General features: G+C 42.9%; 1 protein-coding gene across 2 annotated transcripts in view; it reads right to left on the bottom strand.

The window, feature by feature from the left end:
- Positions 1-6,418: 6,418 nt before the first annotated feature.
- Positions 6,419-19,748, bottom strand: part of LOC138958624 (uncharacterized) — a 37,158-nt gene continuing 23,828 nt past the window's right edge. For both annotated transcript variants that reach the window (XM_070329833.1, XM_070329834.1), the window contains 2 exons: positions 10,560-10,660; positions 6,419-9,761 (listed from right to left, as the gene is read on the bottom strand). In XM_070329833.1, the coding sequence (XP_070185934.1) occupies positions 8,933-9,761; positions 10,560-10,660 (930 nt within the window). In that variant the 3' untranslated portion in view covers positions 6,419-8,932. The remainder of the gene's footprint in view (positions 9,762-10,559; positions 10,661-19,748) is intronic.

Below are 19,748 nucleotides of genomic sequence, written 5' to 3'. Positions count from 1 at the left end.
AAACGGAAATCAAACTCTTCTCTACATCATTTACGGATTCAATGATAAAGCTACTCGTACATTAGATACAGAAATTAGTAGTGAGTTTATATTTGGAAAGAAATACTTAAAGAAATATGTTGAATTTATGGAGTATGTGTTTAGGCTCAGGACTATTTCTTTACGTCATAACAGTAATTTTAGACGTTCCACTCACCCGGTGAAAAGCATAATTGTCAACAAGAGTTAATTGAAGCAAACTATTCCTCCGTTTATTTTGAAAAATGCACATTTAATAATTAATCTAAAGTCACAAAGTCTGTTTAGCTCTATAAAGCATTTCAGCCTTTTAAAATACCTATTCAGTTTTGGTTAGAGAATAGTGGCATGAACGCGCAGAGCACGTGTCATGCACATGTTCACCAAGGGAGGGAATTCTGTTGCGACCCATCTCGTCATCGGCGCTTTTCCGGAAATGACTTGCGCATTGTTGGAATTCCAACAATGGCCGCCATTGTAGGAATTCCAACTTTGCGCTACGCGATTCTAGAAATGTACCGCGCGCATAGTGAGAATTCTGCTCTTTCTATGCGATGTAAAATGAAACAGGTCATGATGGCCTATGATGATCCTTGTGTTTTAAAGTGATCAATGCTTAGTCTTGAAAAAGCAGATGCATTGTATAACGCACCAAACCAACCGAATTACAAAAAGCAAAACACTTTTGATAACTTCGGCTGGCTAGTGTAACAACACAGTTCAACGACCCATCCCACTCGACCAAAACGCACCAATTTTACGTAATTTTTAACGTTTCAGATCTTACATTTTACAACAACAAAAACACAACAAGAGTGTTCCGATATAACTTTTCACTGGTAACTATCGATTGTGAATATTTTTTTACTCAATCTTAACTGATTGTACAGGGTGACCCCAAAAAAAAGAGTACCCAAACAAAATTGAATAACTTTGTCAATTTTAACTTTTTTTCTTTCTTTTTGAGGTGAGTCAAGCTAATCCACTGCATGGTTGGATGAAATAAAAGCTGTTCTCACAATGAACTATACTAATGATCAACGGACGTTTTGCATAGAGACCTATTTTCGCACAAAATCATACAGAGATGTGCAAGTACAGTTCCAGAGACACTTCGGTCAGCGCGATTTCTATCCGTTTGGGGGTTCCTGAAAGACAACATCTACAGGAACAACCCACAGACAATCACAGAACTCAAGAGAGCCATCACAACAACCATTCGCGGAATCTCGCAACAGGAGTGTGTGCGGGTGATTGATAACTTTGCGCGGCGAGTTCAAGTTTGCCTGCAGCGGCGTTTGGAGCATGTTCTGTAGAATGAGCATAACTTTCCTGAAAGACAAGCTAGAACGCTAAAATTTTCTGTGCAAATCATGCAGAGGCTACTTGTGTGTGTAAATAAATTTTATGAAGATTGCTTTATTTTTGTTCAATTTATGACGTTTTGTTTGGGTACTCTTTTTTTTGGGTCACCCTGTATATTAAACCAGAGATCTGTAAACTCACACAGTCTCCGAGTCTCTGGGCTGCAGAGCCAGCATTACGTCCCTTTACTGAGTAGGCTCTTGTCACTGCATGGTAATCTAGGCTCTTGAAACGTAATCTAGTGCAAGTCAGTCTGTGCGCTATATTGATGTGCTGGATTGATTGTTGCAAAATGTTGATTCAAATTAAAGATGATTTCAGCCTGTTGTAACAAACTAACACTCTACTCTGAGAAGAGAAAAAAATCATTGTGTTCAAAATAGATCGACTGAGACAGCAGCAACTAGCTAGCTGCATGCGCTGAGTGAGCCGTCACTGATCTGAGAGAATTGTTACACAGTGTACCCCCACACCCCCGATTCAAGACTTCCCCTGTATAAGACCTTGCTTTTTCATATACCTTATTCATGACCTGTGAAAAGGGTATACTTTTTTGTGCCAGTCGAAGGGTTGCCATTTCTAGAACGAGGCAGCTCGTTTCCGGAAATGCGGCGCTTTGTTGGAAATCAAATGAGGTTTCGGAAAATTCCGATTATTCCAACTCTGCCCCGGATTCTTACTTTGCGCCCAACAAATTCTGTGCTTGGTTCCCTCCCTTTTAATTTTTTTTGTTTTGTTTGTAGGCGAAGTCAACCGGTGCAGTTGCAAGATTAAAGACATTTCCAGTACACATTTTCGTAGAACAGAACAGATTATTGTAAGAACTGAAACTCAGTGTTAGGTGGTGGTGGTGGTGGTGGTGGGGAGGGGGGGGGGGGGGGTTGAGTGGGACTTTGATGTGTGATTTTTATTTTTTTCTATATTTTTAGCTGCATTATTTTAGTCATTCATGAGTGGGTGGGTGGAGGGGATGGGCTAGTTCTAACTATGCATTAGATTATAAAATTGTATTCTGTGTAGACCCTTCCACCAGCATCTTAGACCACTCTTTGTACTTTTTCTTTTAATAGATGATTGTCATTTGTTTTACCTCATGTCTGCCCTGCGTGTGATGGTGTGATCGTGACTGCTGTAGTGTGGGCGTGTGTGTGTTGGTGTGTATGTCAGTGAATGTGTGGGCGTGTGTGTGTGTGTGTCAGTGTGTGTGTGGGTGTGTGTGTGTGCGTGATTTTACCAACACTACGCTAAATTCCTTGTGCTTTAAATGTTTTTTTAATGTCACTTGGCTCAATAAATACTGTATTCTGTATTCTGTATTCTGAAAATGCATGTTATTCAGTAAACTGTGATGACATTTGACTGAGATATGACATTGAGTGACAACGATGATGAAGTTCAAAGTTGCCAGAGATCGCGATTCATTAAATTTGGTCTAGTTTTTATTGAAATTTTAATAATATCGAATCAAAAAGATTTCTTGTCAATCTTTGTTATTTCCCGATTCCTAGAAAATATAGATATGTTATGTTTGAATGAAAAAAACAAGCTCAGAAAGTTCAAAACAATAAAGACAAGCACGCTTAATTTACTGGCTTGTCGATTTCACATGAAAGTGTCAGGGATCAGGGATCAGGGGCGGATCTAGGGGGTTCCGGACTCCCCCCCCCCCCCCCCCCCCCCCCGGCCTAAAAAAAGAAAACAAGTCGCGTTAGGCGAAAATACAACATTTAGTCAAGCTGTCGAACTCACAGAATGAAACTGAACGCAATGCAATTTTTCAGCAAGACCGTATACTCGTAGCATCGTCAGTCCACCGCTCGTGGCAAAGGCAGTGAAATTGACAAGAAGAGCGGGGTATTAGTTGCGCTGAGAAGGATAGCACGCTTTTCTGTACCTCTCTTCATTTTAACTTTCTGAGCGTGTTTTTAATCCAAACATATCATATCTATATGTTTTTGGAATCAGGAACCGACAAGTAATACGATAAAAGTGTTTTTAAATTAATTTCGAAAACTTAATTTTGATCATAATTTTTATATTTTTAATTTTCAGAGCTTGTTTTTAATCCAAATATAACATATTTATATGTTTTTGGAATCAGGAAATGATGAAGAATAAGATGAACGTAAATTTGGATCGTTTTATAAGTTTTTTATTTTTGTTTACAATTTTCAGATTTTTAATGACCAGTCATCAATTAATTATTAAGCCACCAAGCTGAAATGCAATACCGAGTCCGGCCTTCGTCGAAGATTGCTTGGCCAAAATTTCAATCAATTTGATTGATAAATGAGGGTGTGACAGTGCCGCCTCAACTTTTACAAAAAGCCGGATATGACGTCATCTGACATTTATCGAAAAAAAGAAATATCCTTCCCAGGAACTCTCATGTAAAATTTCATACAGATCCGTCCAGTTGTTTACTCTGAATCGCTCTACACACACACACGCACAGACACAGACACACAGACACACAGACACACACATACACCACGACCCTCGTCTCGATTCCCCGTCTATGTTAAAACATTTAGTCAAAACTTGACTAAATAGTAAATGTAAAAAGAAACAAGTCGTGTAAGGCGAAATTACAACATTTACTGATTTAGTCAATCTGTCGAACCCACAGAATAAAACTGAACGCACTGCATTTTTTTTCACCAAGACAAAACAGCTTCGTCAATCCACGTGGCAAGGAAGTCGCTCATTTTTTTCCGTGCAACACGAAGTGAAACTGACATGCAAAAATAGCGTACTGCGGTAAGCAGGGAAGCGCGCTTTTCTGTATTCTTTTTAACTTTCTGAGCTTGTTTCGAATACAACATATTATATTGATATGTTTTTGGAATCAGGAAATGATAAAGAACAAGATTAAATCATTTTTTGATCGATTTTTTAAATAACAATCGAAATACTAATTAACCTATTTTCGTTAATTGTGATCACAGGGAGTCTACAGGAATAAGTCAAAGTAAGTCAAGTGATCACATTTAAGAGTAAACATGACATATGTATATATTTTTAGATTTAAAATTTAATGAAGAATACGATGCAATCAAATTTAAATCTGTTTGCGAAAAATCGATTTTAATGACAACTTTAATGAGCAAACTCATTAATTAACTTTTAAGCCTCGATCCAAGCTGACCAAAATTTAAACCAAATTAGTTGAAAAATGAGAGCTTGACAGTGCCGTCTGAACTTTCACAAAAAGACGGATATGACGTCATCAAAGATATTTATCCAAAAACTAAAAAACACGTCTGGAGATATAGTACTCAGGAACTCTCACGTTAAGTTTCATAAAGATCGGTCCAGTAGTTTCTCAGAATCGCGTTATACACACACACACACACACACATGTATACACCACACCCTAGTCTCGATTCCCCCCCTCTACGTTAAAACATTTAGTCAAAACTTGACTAAATGTAAAAATGATGGCTCAGATTGCACCAAACTGCTCCATTTTCCTTGCTTTTATCAAAATGTTCTGGGGACCCCCGTAGGCGCCGGCCTAGCTTTGTCTTCTTAATGACGGTTTTGGAAGGTAGTTGGGTAATTTGTGGTTCAGGTTGCACCAGATCTGTCAATTTTCTTTGTTTTGGATCCAAATTTGTTTTCTCAAATTAACTTTTTGGAAGGTGCGTGTATGAGGGGAAGTTTCTTGGCTAAGATTGCACCAGATTGCTCCATTTTCCAGGGGGGCATGCCTCCAGACCCCCCCAGGAGGTTTGGGCGCTTCGCACCCTCAACTAAACACTTTGCATCGTCAAGGAAAAGGGTGGCCGAGTGGTAAGTGCACTTGCCTCGGAAACAAGAGGTTGCGAGTTCGACCCTGGGTCGGGGCGTAAGCAATTTTCTTCCTCCTTTCCTAGCCCAGGTGGTGGGTTCAAGTGCTAGTCTTTCGGATGAGACGAAAAACCGAGGTCCCTTCGTGTACACTACATTGGGGTATGCACGTTAAAGATCCCACGATTGACAGAAAGGTCTTTCCTGGCAAAATTGTATAGGCATAAATAAAAAATGTCCACCAAATACCCGTGTGACTTGGAATAATAGGCCGTGAAAAGTAAATATTCGCCGTCATGGCTTGAGATTTACTGGCCGATGTGAATACGTGATATATTGTGTAAAAAATTCCATCTCACACGGCAGAAATTAATATGTAAAGCGCTTAGAGAACGTCAAGCGCTATATATAAATCTCCCATATAAATAAATAAATAAATCTGTCCATAAAAGAAATTTGGAAACCCCCCCTTAAAAATGATGTAATCCACCGGTGTAAAAATATTTAAATGCAGTGCGTTCGGTTTCATTCTGCAAGTTCAACAGATTAACTAAATGTAGTAATTTCGCCTAATGAACTTGTTTTTATTTCCCACTCCCACCATTGACCCCTAAATTGTCCCTTTATCCAGGTTTTGATTAAAAAAAATTTTTATTTTAAAAATGTGTTGCCTTTTGATTAGGCAGATGTGTACAATTTGAGTCTGACCTCATCTTTTCTGCTCCAGGGTGCATAAAAAACGTTTTAATGACAACATTATTTGGCATTATTTTCTGTTAGAATAAAATTAAATAATCCATCATCAGCACTTTCAGCAGACGACACTGCACAACTGATGCTGACACACAGCAAACGGACAACATTGATGGATTCTTAGTTCTAGAACGAAAGATATACTGACTGCATGTGACCATAGACTCTGATCCAAAATAAGTTGATTATATTCACCACAGAACGAAAGGATTGCTTCATTAAGTGGGGGCAAATGGGGGTGAAGGTATATGGGTGCAATTCATTTTCTCACTAACTGTATCCACATGGTGCCATCATTGCAGTGTAATTTCTTATCATTGGCGTCCAGCACCCTACTGAGTCCTGTGTGTAACTGTTGCCCATGACTGACTTCGAAAAGAATAGTTTGATCAGTTTTGAAGATGTTCAGCTAATTTACCACACACACATACATACACACACACACACACAAACACACATGTGCGCAGCATATGCTTCAAACAAAACCTGCTGGGTTTTTTAGGTTTTTAATTAATGTATTACATCCCACAGAGGTTGTGTATATCTCTGCCATTTCATCAAGTTAAAACCTCATTGACAATTAACTCACAGAATGTTCTTCTGCTTTGCAGATGAATATTAAGATATATGTAGAAAATGGCAAAAAATAGTTCACATAAATACTGGATATAAGCCTCCACAGCCCCTGGAAAAAAAAAATACAAATGCATCTTAAATCTTTGCAACACTGTCATTTGTATATAAACAGTTTATTGTGAAGTGTATTATAGGAAAGCATACAGAAATAAAACTTTAAAATATTGAAGTCAAACTTGTGTGTACACACACTTACATGTGACACAACCGCCTGACACTGCATGGCAATTTTCCTTGTTTTTTAAATAAGGACAGCAAAATTTTGAGTCTTTTGAGTCTCGAGTCATGCATTTATTCACCTGCAAACATACGACAAATGCACTTCTACTATTATACTGACTTACTTATTTAAGAAGAAGTGAGGTTGACGTTGTTAGTATGTGTGTGTGGGTTATGTTTTTGTTTGCCATTTGACAGTATTTTAAAACAATTTTTTTTAATATGCTTGTTTTCGCAAAATCAGGGACTAGTGACAGAAAAATTATTTATCGATTACGCTATGATTAAAGGCATATGTACGCGCTCCCGTGTTTACAAAGTGTAGTTTGCCCATAATCGATGTCAAACGCACCATAAGACCATGTAATGACGATGTGTCGCCATGCGCGGACCATATACATGCATTACAGCTTGTTTTAGAGTCTCAAAAACTTTGGATGTAAACAAAGACGCGGAGTTATTTCCCTTGCGTCAACGCTACCTCTGTTGGCAAATCTATAAATAGGACGATCCAGATCAAAATGAAAATTAACATATCTCAACATTGAAGGGGTCCTAGACCACAATATTTTGCAGGGAACTTAATTTAGCATGTCTCCAGCTGTTGGTAAAGCAATTAGCGTGTATAGTCATCGAGTACATATGGCTTTAAGCACACAAGTTGACACATACCAGTTTACCTCAGTTTTACAATTGTTTCATACTGTAGCACCAATAAATCTTTCCTTTCTCTTGTGTATCATGTCTTTCGTGCAATATTATTCAAAATTTAGTGAAAAACATCTAAAGTTACTCGAGACAACTTGTGAGCAAATTAACCTCTAATAGAATCTACTTAACACAGCTCATGAACCTGATAACTACATCTTTTTTCTTGAACAAAGGACAAACTTGATTGCTCTGACCCGAACATCACTTTTGAGTAATATACACATGATAAATAGCACCTAAATCACACCGTACAATGAATAAGTAGAGTATTCATTTACTTCTTATAAGAAATAGCTCCCAGTCTCATAAAATCTCTTGTTGGCAAAAGGTCAAAACATATATATTGCAAGAACATTGTTTACCCTGGCAGAGACAAGCAATTAAAAACCTTGATTAAAAAACAATAAAAAAAACAATCAACAAGCAAAAGAATAAAAAAAATATATAATCTCCTTTGCAAACAAACATAATAATCATTCAAAATAATCACTTTATAACTTGATCTCTTTACTTTAAAAAACTGAGATGTACCATCAAAATCCTTTTTTTGTTTGTTGTAACTTCAGTTTTTGTGGGGTTTTTTTTTTTAAAGAGAGCTAGGTGTGTGTGTGAGGGGTAGAGATATACCTTACCAAGAAAACCTGCTACAACACAATAGCTTTGTCAAAAGCAACTGTAGTCCTCATTTTGATAAACCCTTATACATTATATTTGACATTGTGCCAAATGAGATTTACACACATGCCTTCTCAAGAGACTAAACAAAATGTACTCTTATACATGTATCAAAGGACAAACGGTAAGCTGCCAATCAAACAGGGGAGTCCACATCATCTCAGCTGACGGGCGGGGATGTAGCTCAGTCGGTAGCGCGCTGGATTTGTATACAGTTGGCCGCTGTCAGCGTGAGTTCGTCCCCACGTTCGGCGAGAGATTTATTTCTCAGAGTCAACTTTGTGTGCAGACTCTCCTCGGTGTCTGAACACCCCCGTGTGTACACACAAGCACAAGACCAAGTGCGCACGAAAAAGATCCTGTAATCCATGTCAGAGTTCGGTGGGTTATAGAAACACGAAAATACCCAGCATGCTTCCTCCGAAAGCGGCGTATGGCTGCCTAAATGGCGGGGTAAAAACGGTCATCCACGTAAAAGCCGTGGGAGTTTCGGCCCATGAACGAACAAACAAACAAATCTCAGCTGACAACTGACTGTAAGTACACAAATCCAAAAACAAATAGACTACCAACGTTGCAAAATTCAGAATAAAAAACCAAGAAAGGTAATAATTATGTTGTAGGAACGTTTAATTGTGACAAAACAATTCTTCAGGCTTCCATTTTCATGCATAACCCAAGCAGCATGCACGACAATCAAACATAAAGTGGAGTTTGCATAGGTTCTAAAAACTTAGAGTGTGGAGAAAGCTTGCACTCTTTTTCATAACTGCAGCTCGAGCAGCATTTTTTTCATGTCCCCCACGGGATCCTCTGCCGGAGTTTTGTCCAGAAAAGACCGGCGGCAGACCTTCCTGTTGTTGGACAGGAACTCCTGGAGCACTGCAAGAGGCTGGGTGTCGGTGGCTTCCAAGGGATGAGGGAATTTGGGGATGGGATCAGGGCTGCTCGTTGTCAGGTGGACATAGATGTCATCATCATCGGAAGCATCATCAGAAGCACCATCCCCTGCAGAGCGAGGAACTTCCTCAGAAGGTTCAGCAGCGGGAATTGATGGTTGGCGATTGACTGTTGCGTAACCGTAGGAATCCTCCACACTGCCTTCCGCCTCAGTCCTCAAAGGTACAGCAGGAAGCTCAGGCTGAGTCTGGGTGCACTCTGCGGCAACATTTGCATTAACCTCCACAGTGGAGTACCCATATTCATCAGTGTTTCTGTTGGGCACAAGGGCTGGTGGATCCGAAGAAGTGTTTGCGGATCTTCTTGCGTCTTTGACTTCCTGCAGTACTGGTTGACCTACCGGTACTGCATTTCTCCTCACAACCTCAACCACTGAGTAACCACCTTCTTCTTCAGGCTGGGTCTCTTCTTGTTCTGTAGCAGTGTTTTCCCTACCCTCAGCCTGCACTGCATTTTCCGCGCTTTTGTCAGTGTTCAGCACTGGCGTCTTGGGTGAAGCTGGAGCGTTGTGAAACTCAACCTCTGCATACCCTGGTTCTGACACGTTACTCTCTCGTGAATTCAACTGCGGAGAAGCAGCAGTGTTTTCTGATGACACCATGATGGTCTCATAGTCTCCCAGTGACATCTTTCTGAAAGAAACAATACAAAAGAATGCTACAATTATGATATGATCTAAAAGCTTCTCATTCACATTTCAGTCACACACCCACAATATTCAAAGTGCCAGAAGCCAAACTGAAGATCTACAAAAACTAACGGACATAATGTAACCCCCCCCCCCCCCCCCCCCAATGACACATGTTACATGAAAGTGTACCAAAATAATAGCACTAAGTAAACACCCCAAGCCCACATGAATTCCAAGATTGGTGAATGAATAACAAACGAACAGCTGCAGCATACAGTAGAACACCTGCTTTCACAGATTTTCTGTGCATAATGTCTGTACACTGATTTACTTCCATTTTACTCCCTCTCTTTTAAGAACTGATTTTTGCAGATTTTGTTGCAGACTTAAAAGGGGTTCCACTGTAACACTCATTTCTCAGAATGCTGAATAACCTGACAGTATTTTAAGTGAAGCCAAGCCCAATAAACTGATCCAATAAGACCATCATTTTAAACAAATTAGTTTGTACTGGTGGGACAAATGCGACCTGTTCTCAGAAAAGCGTCACAAAGACTTTATTTATTCACATTCTAAGTGGTACAAATCACTGAAAATAGGAAGAAAAGACCTTTCACAGTACACAAAAAATTAATGTGAAGTTCGACACTTGGCTGAGGGGTAATCTTTTAAAGGTTGTAAATTAAACACATAAACGCTGACCCTCACTGCCTATTTTTTTTTGCACTCTGATCAACCTGAACCAGACCCTGCTGACTCTGTAGCCCTTTCCCCACAGACGGTCATAAGTTTTTTTCACCTGATACCAGTGGACGCCCGTTGCTTGTCCTCGCCTTTCAAGGTCATAGATCGCTGAAGTTGTCTGATCCAGGAGTTGCACTCTTCCGCTGTCGGAGCAACCTAAAATTGAAGCAGTCCATAAGTCAACGTAATGAGTTTTCCCTTCTGTTGAGAATGAAATCTGCAAATTAGGCTCCTCTTCCTGTATTTGCAAAAATTAACTTCATAAAAATAGGTATGCCTATCCACAACTACATTAGCCATACTGTTAGCAGACGTGTGCATAATTGCTACATGTACCTAAAAAAGGCTCCCCTCAGGTTCAACACTGACCAGACAATAACCACTATGGTCAAATCACAAGCATCTTTGGGAAGTAACCCTAAAAATAGAACGACCTTGACGGTCACATGACAACGCCAGGTCAAGGCTACCTCCCAGCATGCATTGCGCACGCGTGCTCTCGCCGCCATCGTGTATTCATTCGCTCAAAGCGCCCTCTTATTTTTAGAGATCTAAAGCGGGGTAGGCGGGAGGGGCTTTACTATGTGAATTGGGTAAGTATATTAATCAAATAAAAATTTATTATTAAAATTTTCAATCAAATTACATATCTTATCCCAATTCACATATAGCAGATTGCTAATTAAGGTGGTGGGGTGCTCACCTATGAGCTAGGCAACAATTGCCCTGCTGCTACCATAGCTGGTAGCGCCTTGGTACCGTCCTGCCGCGCACTGGAAATAGTTGATAAAAACATCCTCCGATCTCCAGTAGGCAGAATCGAGGACTTCAGCTAATCTTCTTGATCTTAGCACAGCTAAAGAGGATGCCCAGGATCTTGCCTCATGCGTCCTCGCCGACGATAGGGGGAGAACCGAAAGTTGTGGTGATGTCATGACATTTTGCGATGTACGTCAGCGAAGCTCGTGCACATGTGGTCTGTCTTGCTAAAAACAATGGCTGACGAACATGGTTTCGAAATCTGGAACTGGTTTTTTGTTTTCTCCGATCCGTGACCGAGTGACGCGATATAGAACCACGCGTTCGTTTGAATCAATACTCTCCTCAGGCAGTGAAGTCACCTAAATTGCTCAACACTGTGGACAGTCCGGAGTGCAGTTATGTCCCGTGAATGAGCGAGTCAAAGTTTTATCGTGAAAACTGATGCTTTTCATGCACCTCCCGCTGTTAGTTTGCCTCTCTCTATGGATTATATTATGAAGCTGTTGAAAACATGCAGAGATTGTACTCTCCAAGGAAAGATCGATGGGACGATCATTTGAAGGTGATTGGGAAAACTTGTCTTGAGGCCATTTAGGGTTGAAAACTCTACAGCGAATTACTGATATAACGAACTAAAATGTATCTCCCTTGAGATTCGTTGTACCCGGACTCCACTGTACGTGAAAGTCTGGGAAGGCGTAAGTTCTTCTTCTTCTTCTTCTTCTTTCATGGGCTTAGACTCCCACGTTCACTCATGGTTTTAGCACGAGTGGAATTTTACGTGTATGGCCATTTTGACCCCGCCATTCAGACAGCATACGCCGATTTCGGGGGAGGCATGCTGGGTATTTTCGTGTTTCCATAACCCACCAAACTCTGACATGGGTTACAGGATCTTTTCCGTGCACACTTGGTCTTGTGCTTGCGTGTACACACGAAGGGGGTTAAGTCACTAGCAGGTCTGCACATATGTTGACCTGGGAAATCGGAAAAATCTCCACTCTTAACCCACCAGGCTGCAGCGACCGGGATTCGAACTCACGACCTCCCGATTAAGAGGCCGATGTCTTACCACCACGCCACTGCGCCCGTCAGGAGTAAGTTCTGATTTGGTTTGATTCACCGAGAAACCCAACTCGTGAGCTTGACACAGAACAAGCCAAGTATGGGCGCTGCACGCTTCTCGATCCTGATGGAGGATAAGCCAGTCGTCGAGGTAAGCTCTGAGTCGTATGCCCTGCTGCCTGACTAGGCCGCACAGCTGACGTACCACCATCGTGAAAATCCAAGGAGCAAGAGATCTTCTTCTTCTTCTTCGTTCGTGGGCTGAAACTCCCACATACACTCGTGTTTTTTGCACGAGTGGAATTTTACGTGTATGACCGTTTTTTACCCTGCCATTTAGGCAGCCATACGCCATTTTCGGAGGAAGCATGCTGGGTATTTTCGTGTTTCTATAACCCACCGACATGGATTACAGGATCTTTTTTGTGCGTACTTGGTCTTGTGCTTGCGTGTACACACGGGGGTGTTCGTACACCGAGGAGAGTCTGCACACAAAGTTGACTCAAAGAAATAAATCTCTCGCCGAACGTGGGGACGAACTCACGCTGACAGCGGCCAACTGGATACAAATCCAGCGCGCTACCGACTGAGCTACATCCCCGCCCCTGGAGCAAGAGATAGGCCAAAGGGAAGGGACCTGAATTGGAACAATTTCTCTCCCCACCGAAATCTCAGCCATTTCCGGTCTGATGGGTGAATGAGGATGTGAAAGTATGCGTCTGTCAGGTCGATCGACGTCACCCAGTCTCCCGGCCTGAGTGCGTCTCTGACTGACGCTGGTGTCTCCATTGTGAACTTGATTTGTCTCAGAAATCTGTTCAGAGGAGACAAGTCTAGAACTGGGTGCCAGCCCCCTGAAGCCTTCGGTACCACGAAAATTCTCCCATAGAAACCTGGGGAGTTGTGATCCGTTACTTCGTCTATCGCTTCCTTCTGAATCAGAGACAAGACTTCTGCTTGTATCGCCGCCCTTGCTTCCAGTTTGACGGGGAACTTGAACAATGGTGGAACTCTGGTTAAGGGAGCCTTGCTCTCCTTCCAGAGTAGTCTGAACCCCGAACGCACTATACCCACTATCCGCTGACTGTTTACCTTTAGTAACCAATGTGTAAGGGCCCGTGACAGGCCGCCTGCCACCAAAGGCGTGGTGGTAGCATGGGCTAGTGGTTCGGGGACGCATCATTGGGGGTGTGCTTTGCGTCCCGACCCCCTTGAATTGCCGAAAGACGGCTTCTTCTTAGGGTAAGGCGCGCCTCTTCCCCGTCCTCGTGAAGAGAAGAAGAGCTGGCTTGTGCTGACCTGCCCCTATTCGCCGAAGAGGCGGAAGGTTTAGGCAGTCCGTAGCTCTTGCTCTGAGGCTTAGGAAAGCCGTGTTGCGCTATCTTGGCTATAGCTAAATCCCGATCGTCCCGGGTTTGCTTGTGGAGCGCATCAAGCGACGGCTGTCCCAACAAGGCACCCTCCGTAAAAGGGGATAACTTGAGAGCCTCCAGAGTGGCTTTGTCTTGGATCCTGGAACCCGAGAGAAACGCTGACCTGCGCATGTGCACTGCATGTGCATAAAGATGCGCAGAAAGACGCATTTGTTCAGCTGAAACTTTGGCCAAAGTAGCAAGCAGCGTCTTCATGTCCTTTTCGCTCGCGTCCTGACGAAACTCAAAAGGTTCCAGGGACATAGCGATAGAACGGGAGAGAGATCTGAGAAGCAGACGCTAAATCTAAGTTGTATCTCCCTGTTTCTTCCAATGCTACGAGGACTCTGTATAAGGAACGGCTCTGTCCTTATTGTAGCCATCCTCCCTGAGCGTAGCTAGCTCCGGTGTCACCGGAAGTGGCGCTCGTGGTAGGGAAAAAGTGTCTATGAGATTATGTGGCATAGAGTTCAACCCAAACTTCCGGCCAGCAGCCTGCCCGACGTAAGAAGTTGACTGTGCTGAAGCCAGCCACGGCTGTGCCAGCTCCGGTGCCGAACTGTGCGCTGCTATAGAAGAGGCACAGTGTCCAAAGGCACATATCCCGAACGGGAATTCTTAGCCAGAATCTTAGCCATCTCGTACGCCACTGAGGGAGACTCACGAAATTTAAAAGTTTGGTTTTCTCCCTGTGTTAAGCGAAAATCTCTGACAGCAGAAGGTGGTGGTGCAGTCAAGCTTGTTGCTGAAACCACTCCTTCCTCAAAGTATCTTGAAGCTACCTGTGCTGCCAACGCTACCACGTGGGGAAGCTTGTCTGGTAGCCGGAAATTGGGGTCTTCGTCAGAAAGGGAAGCCCCATATTCCGATTCTCCTTCCGGCACGGAAGTGTCTGCCGGACATTCACCGCCATATTGACTAGCATTGTCATAGGCAGTGTCACCCGGACGACAGGTAATGCAAGAGGCATGTCCTCTACTTGTATCCTCTCTGGAGATAACTTCCTGCCCCCTGGGCGAAAGTGTGGAGAGCTGTGCCGAGGATGCTTTCGTTGAGCAAACCGGCACTCGCGTGTCTCCCGTTGTAAGTACAGGCCCCTGCAAGTCGTGATGCGAGCAAGCCTCCTGCCTTACAACAACTTCCTGCCCCCTGGGCGGAAGTGAAGACCGCTGTACCGATGTTGCTTCCGTATAGCAAACCGGCACTCGCGTGTCTTCCGTTAAGAGTACAGGCCCCTGCAAGTCGTGATGCGAGCAAGCCTCCTGTCTCTTAACGACTTCCTGCACCCGTGGCGGAAGTTGAGACCGCTGTACCGATGTTGCATCCGTATAGCAAACCGGTACTTGCGTGTCTCCCGATCTAAGTACAAACCCCTGTAAGTCGTGATGCGAGCAAGCCTCCTGTCTTATCACGGCTTCCTGCCCGACGCCGGGCGGAAGAAGGGAACGCCCGTGCCTATCTCCCTGTGGGACAGTCACAGTACCTTTATTGGAGCTGCTGAATCCGGAAGTGGAGGCATGGTGAGGGAAACTCTTTCCGTCTACACTGGAATGTTGTTCAGCGTGAACGTCGGCCGACGTAACAGTGGCTGACGGCGCTGCCTTAACCCTCGACCGTGAACGAGCATCATCTGCTCTTGCCTGAAGGGAGAGCAAATGTTCGCTCGCCGAGCACAATTCTGACGAAAAAATGCCTCTCATTTGATCTCTAAATGCTGTAAACATTGCTGACAAATCTTCCTTCTCTGATGCAGGGTTCGACACTAGCGGGGGCGGGGGGCGGAACGCCCCAGAGTTTTGTGTTCCGCCCTAAACATTGCCGAAGCTTGGGGCCCACTCCGCCCCAGGATAAATTCCAACAATGACAAACCGAAAATTCTAATGCCAGAGCCAATCACTAAAAATCGCCAGTCAAAGTCGTCACTGAAATTTGCGTTACAATCAATGCCGCAGTAAAAAAAACCAAACATTGAAATCGTCGAAGGACAATGCCGCAAGGGAAATAACTCCCAGATTGCGCTCTTTAGCGTGAGAGATAAGTATCGCCTTCAAATGCCAAACGCAAAATGTAGCGACACATCCCTGGTGTAAAAAGACATGGAAATGAAGATGAAGAACAGGGTGGAGAGAAACGAAAAAAGGAGACCGATGCAGCCAAGAGCGCGAAGCGCTGTCGTAATTTCAATGTCAAATGGTTGAAAGAATTTCCCTTGCTTCAGTACGATGAAGAAAAACAGACAATGCATTGCCGCACGTGAATACTGAGAGTGGGCCCCAGATTTTTGTTTTCCGCCCCAGGAATATCCATCTCTGGGGCCAGTGGGGCCCCAGGCCAAATAAGTTAGTGTCGACCCCTGTGATGCTTTGCTAGCCTGAACCGGCGCTGTCTTGCATTCTTGCTTCAGCACCGGCATTACCGGACTCTTAGGATTGTCAATTTCTACCGTGAAAGTATTCTGAGAAACTGGCTCGAACACAGTAACTGTAAGTTTAGAACCCTTGGGCTTCTTAGCCGCTTTCTTAGACAGAGACTCTGTATTGGCTATTTGTCTAGAGCTGGGTTTCTTCTTCCCACTGTCCGCCATACTGGCGTTAGTCTTGCAGACAAAAGTAAACAAAGACTAACTCGTGGCAAACGAAAACAAATAAAACGAAAGAAAATGGAAAATTCTCACCCAATCTCAGCTAGAAAGCTAAGATACAGACGTGAACCAGGGTAAGTCTGCCAAAGAAGCAGTGGGCTAAAGAACAGCCCGAGCGTAATCCAAAACACGTCCTTAGATGCTGTCGCTGAAGAGTAGAAGGAATACAAGATGGCGGCGAGAGCACGCGTGCGCAATGCATGCTGGGAGGTAGCCTTGACCTGGCGTTGTCATGTGACCGTCAAGGTCATTCTATTTTTAGGGTTACTTCCCCCTTACCAGGGTTGAGCGTAGTTTCAGCGTTCTAGCACTAAACTGAAGTAAATTGCTGTATGTGAATTGGGATAAGATATGTAATTCAATTTACTATTACTATTAGACGCCTTTGAAACAAAATTGTACCAGCCGCTGATTTAGATTTTGCAGATTTAGACGCAAATGATACGAATCATTCAGACTTTAATGTTGTATTCATAGCATTACTTTGACTGATTTGCATTTCTTATCAAAGGAGACAACAAATCTATGTAAACTTGTAAGAAACAGATTTCAACTTACAAAAACAAGAACACTGAGGCATGATTAACCACTCGGTCAATCGAATGCACTGAAATACGTCTGGTTCACTCTAAACTTCCTTATCAAACAAGAAAGAGATAGGGGGAGAGAGAAAGAGAGAGAGAGAGAGAGAGAGAGAGAGAGAGAGAGAGAGGGGGGGGAGAGAGCTAGAAAGAGAGAGAGAGAGGAGGGAGAGAGAAGGGGGGGGAGAGAGAGACAGAGACAGACAGACAGACTGAGAGAGAGACAGACAGAGAGAGAGACCGACAGAGAGGCAGAGACAGAGACACAAAAATAAGCTAGGCTAAAGTTTCATCAAGGTTGCAAAAGAACTTCGCAAGGTGACACCATAATCATGATGTGATTTGCATGTTCCAGGCTTGATGTGACGTTCTCTTATGCAATGATGGGCTGAACAGAGCCACAAAATTGACAGATTTGAAGCATAATTTCCTTTCAACAAATTTCTTCATAGGGAGCTTATTTCAGGGGCGGATCAGTTGCTTTGTAAGGGGGGGGGGGCACTTTGAATTGAAAGTGAATGTGATGGGCGCGAAGCGCCCGAATTTGCTAGGGGGGGGGGGCATGCCCCCCCGGAAAAAAAATTTGCCCAAAGAAGCAAAATGGTGCCATCTGGTGCCATTTGAACTTAGAAATGGTCATAGAATCAGCATAGAAAAATCTTTTTTTTCTTCTTCTTTTTTTTTCTTTTCCAGGGGGGGGGGGGGGGGCACGTGCCCCCTGTGCCCCCCCCCCTCGTCCGCCCCTGTATTTTCAACATCAAACACAATCAAACTATAATTAAAAAATGGTAAGGAATAGACAAATGTTAATTACACAACTCTTATTCCAAAAGTAAAGAAAATGACTATTTAAAGGCACAGTAAGCCTCCCGTAAACCATCACAGAGCTCCCCGAGCGTCTACATACAGTACAAGCATACTTCCATTTGAACGCTCACCGAACGGGAACATCCTGGCTGCTTTCTGTCGAGCGTGAGAAATTTTCAAAGAATTTATTTTCGTGGACTTGGGCTGCTACAACAATGGCGCCTCGTTTTGGTGCTGGACGGCTGTTATGATTCCGGAAATCACGCCCGGACAGTAAGCCTCCCGTAAACCATCACAGACACTGTCAGGCTTTTACACACAGTACAAACACGCTTCCATTTGAACACTCACCGAACGGGAACATCCTAGGTGCCCTACGTAAAGAGCGAGCAATTTTCAAAAAATAATTTTTCGGATTGTCTCCATCTCAATCGGACCCATCCTGAACTCAGGTCAAAAATGAGTTACTTCCCTTTAACTGGCGATAGCCGTGGAGCGATGATTATCAGAATGATTCGGACCGTGGTGCGTTTTGGCGCTAGACCTAACTTTTAAAATCTAAATAATAAATTCTCAGCTTGTTACACAAACATTCTTAAATCATAAAAGAATTCTTTTTTCATCAAGACAAGATCAGTACAATTCGAAGTTTTGAAAGTTTGAAAGCCCGAAAGCAGGGTCACGCAAGGTCGTGATTTTCGTAGCAGACGACGGTTTATAGGCAGTCAAAAGCCATCGCTAGAGTTCTTTTGAATCACATTCGTTTTTTTCGTAAAAAGTCAGAGGTTTGTTTGTTTATTTGTTGCTTAACGTCCAGCCGACTACGCAGAGCCATATCAGGACGAGGAAGGGGGGGATGAAGGGGGCCACTTGTCAAGCGATTCCTGTTTACAAATGCACTAACCCATTACTTGTGTCCCAGCAGGCTTTAGTAAAACTAAATTAATACCTACTGGAAGATTACCAGTTTCCAGTATGTTAAAATAGGCTTAACCTATCTACTGCTGGACTTACATCAGAACACTAACAGATTAAACTATACATGAATCGCGAGACAAGCGGCAAGAGAAGAGATTTTTGGAAAAAATACAGGTGAATGAGCAAGAAGGCAGAAAAAAGAAAAGAATTCATGAAGAAAAAGAGAGCATGACAGGAAGGAGGAACCAAAAATCTACCTAACAGCAAACTAGAAAGCTCCTGCGGTTCCAAAAACAGGAGGGGCCTTTAATTTCATAACCGCAGTGCCCCACTGCGGGAAAAGTCAGAGGTACATAACGTGCTATTGCAGATAAGCTCACAGCGAGCCCCATTCAAATTACAAACTGACGACTGCATTGTGAAAAAGGGAAACTGGATCACACGGGTTCACGATGGCTCAGGGGTAAGATAAACCACGCAAAAATAAATTCTTTGAAAATTGCTCGCTCTTTACGTAGGGCACCTAGGATGTTCCCGTTTGGTGAGCGTTCAAATGGAAGGGTGTTTGTACTGTGTGTAAAAGCCTGACAGTATCTGTGATGGTTTACGGGAGGCTTACTGTGCCTTTAACGTTTTTCTCCAGTTTTAAGCACATTTTCAAACAAACACAACAAAACTATATATTTTCGAATACAGATGGTAATAAGGAATAAAATGATGTAACTTTTGTGATTCAGTTTCCAATTTTTCAAAAAGTGACAAAATCGGCATTTTTTTAATGAACATTTCCCGAACAAAGGTACCAAGCTAAAATGAAATCCCATAGTCCGGACCAGGTCAAAGATCGTGTGACAAAAAAATTGAGGGCGGCCTCAACTTTTGCAAGGAGCAAATATGACGTCATCAAGGCCCTATCAAAAATCGTAGAAAAATGACACAAGCAAATGCTCTCAAAATTGTGTACATCAATTTTCATAAAAATGTGATCGGTAGTTTATGAGATATGCTCATTACACTCAGACACACATAACTAGGGAGACAAACCTCACTCTCCGCTC

This window comes from Littorina saxatilis, linkage group LG2 (genome assembly GCF_037325665.1).
Source record: "Littorina saxatilis isolate snail1 linkage group LG2, US_GU_Lsax_2.0, whole genome shotgun sequence".
NCBI classification, from domain to species: Eukaryota; Metazoa; Mollusca; class Gastropoda; order Littorinimorpha; family Littorinidae; genus Littorina; species Littorina saxatilis.
This window is presented reverse-complemented; position numbering and strand designations above follow the sequence as displayed.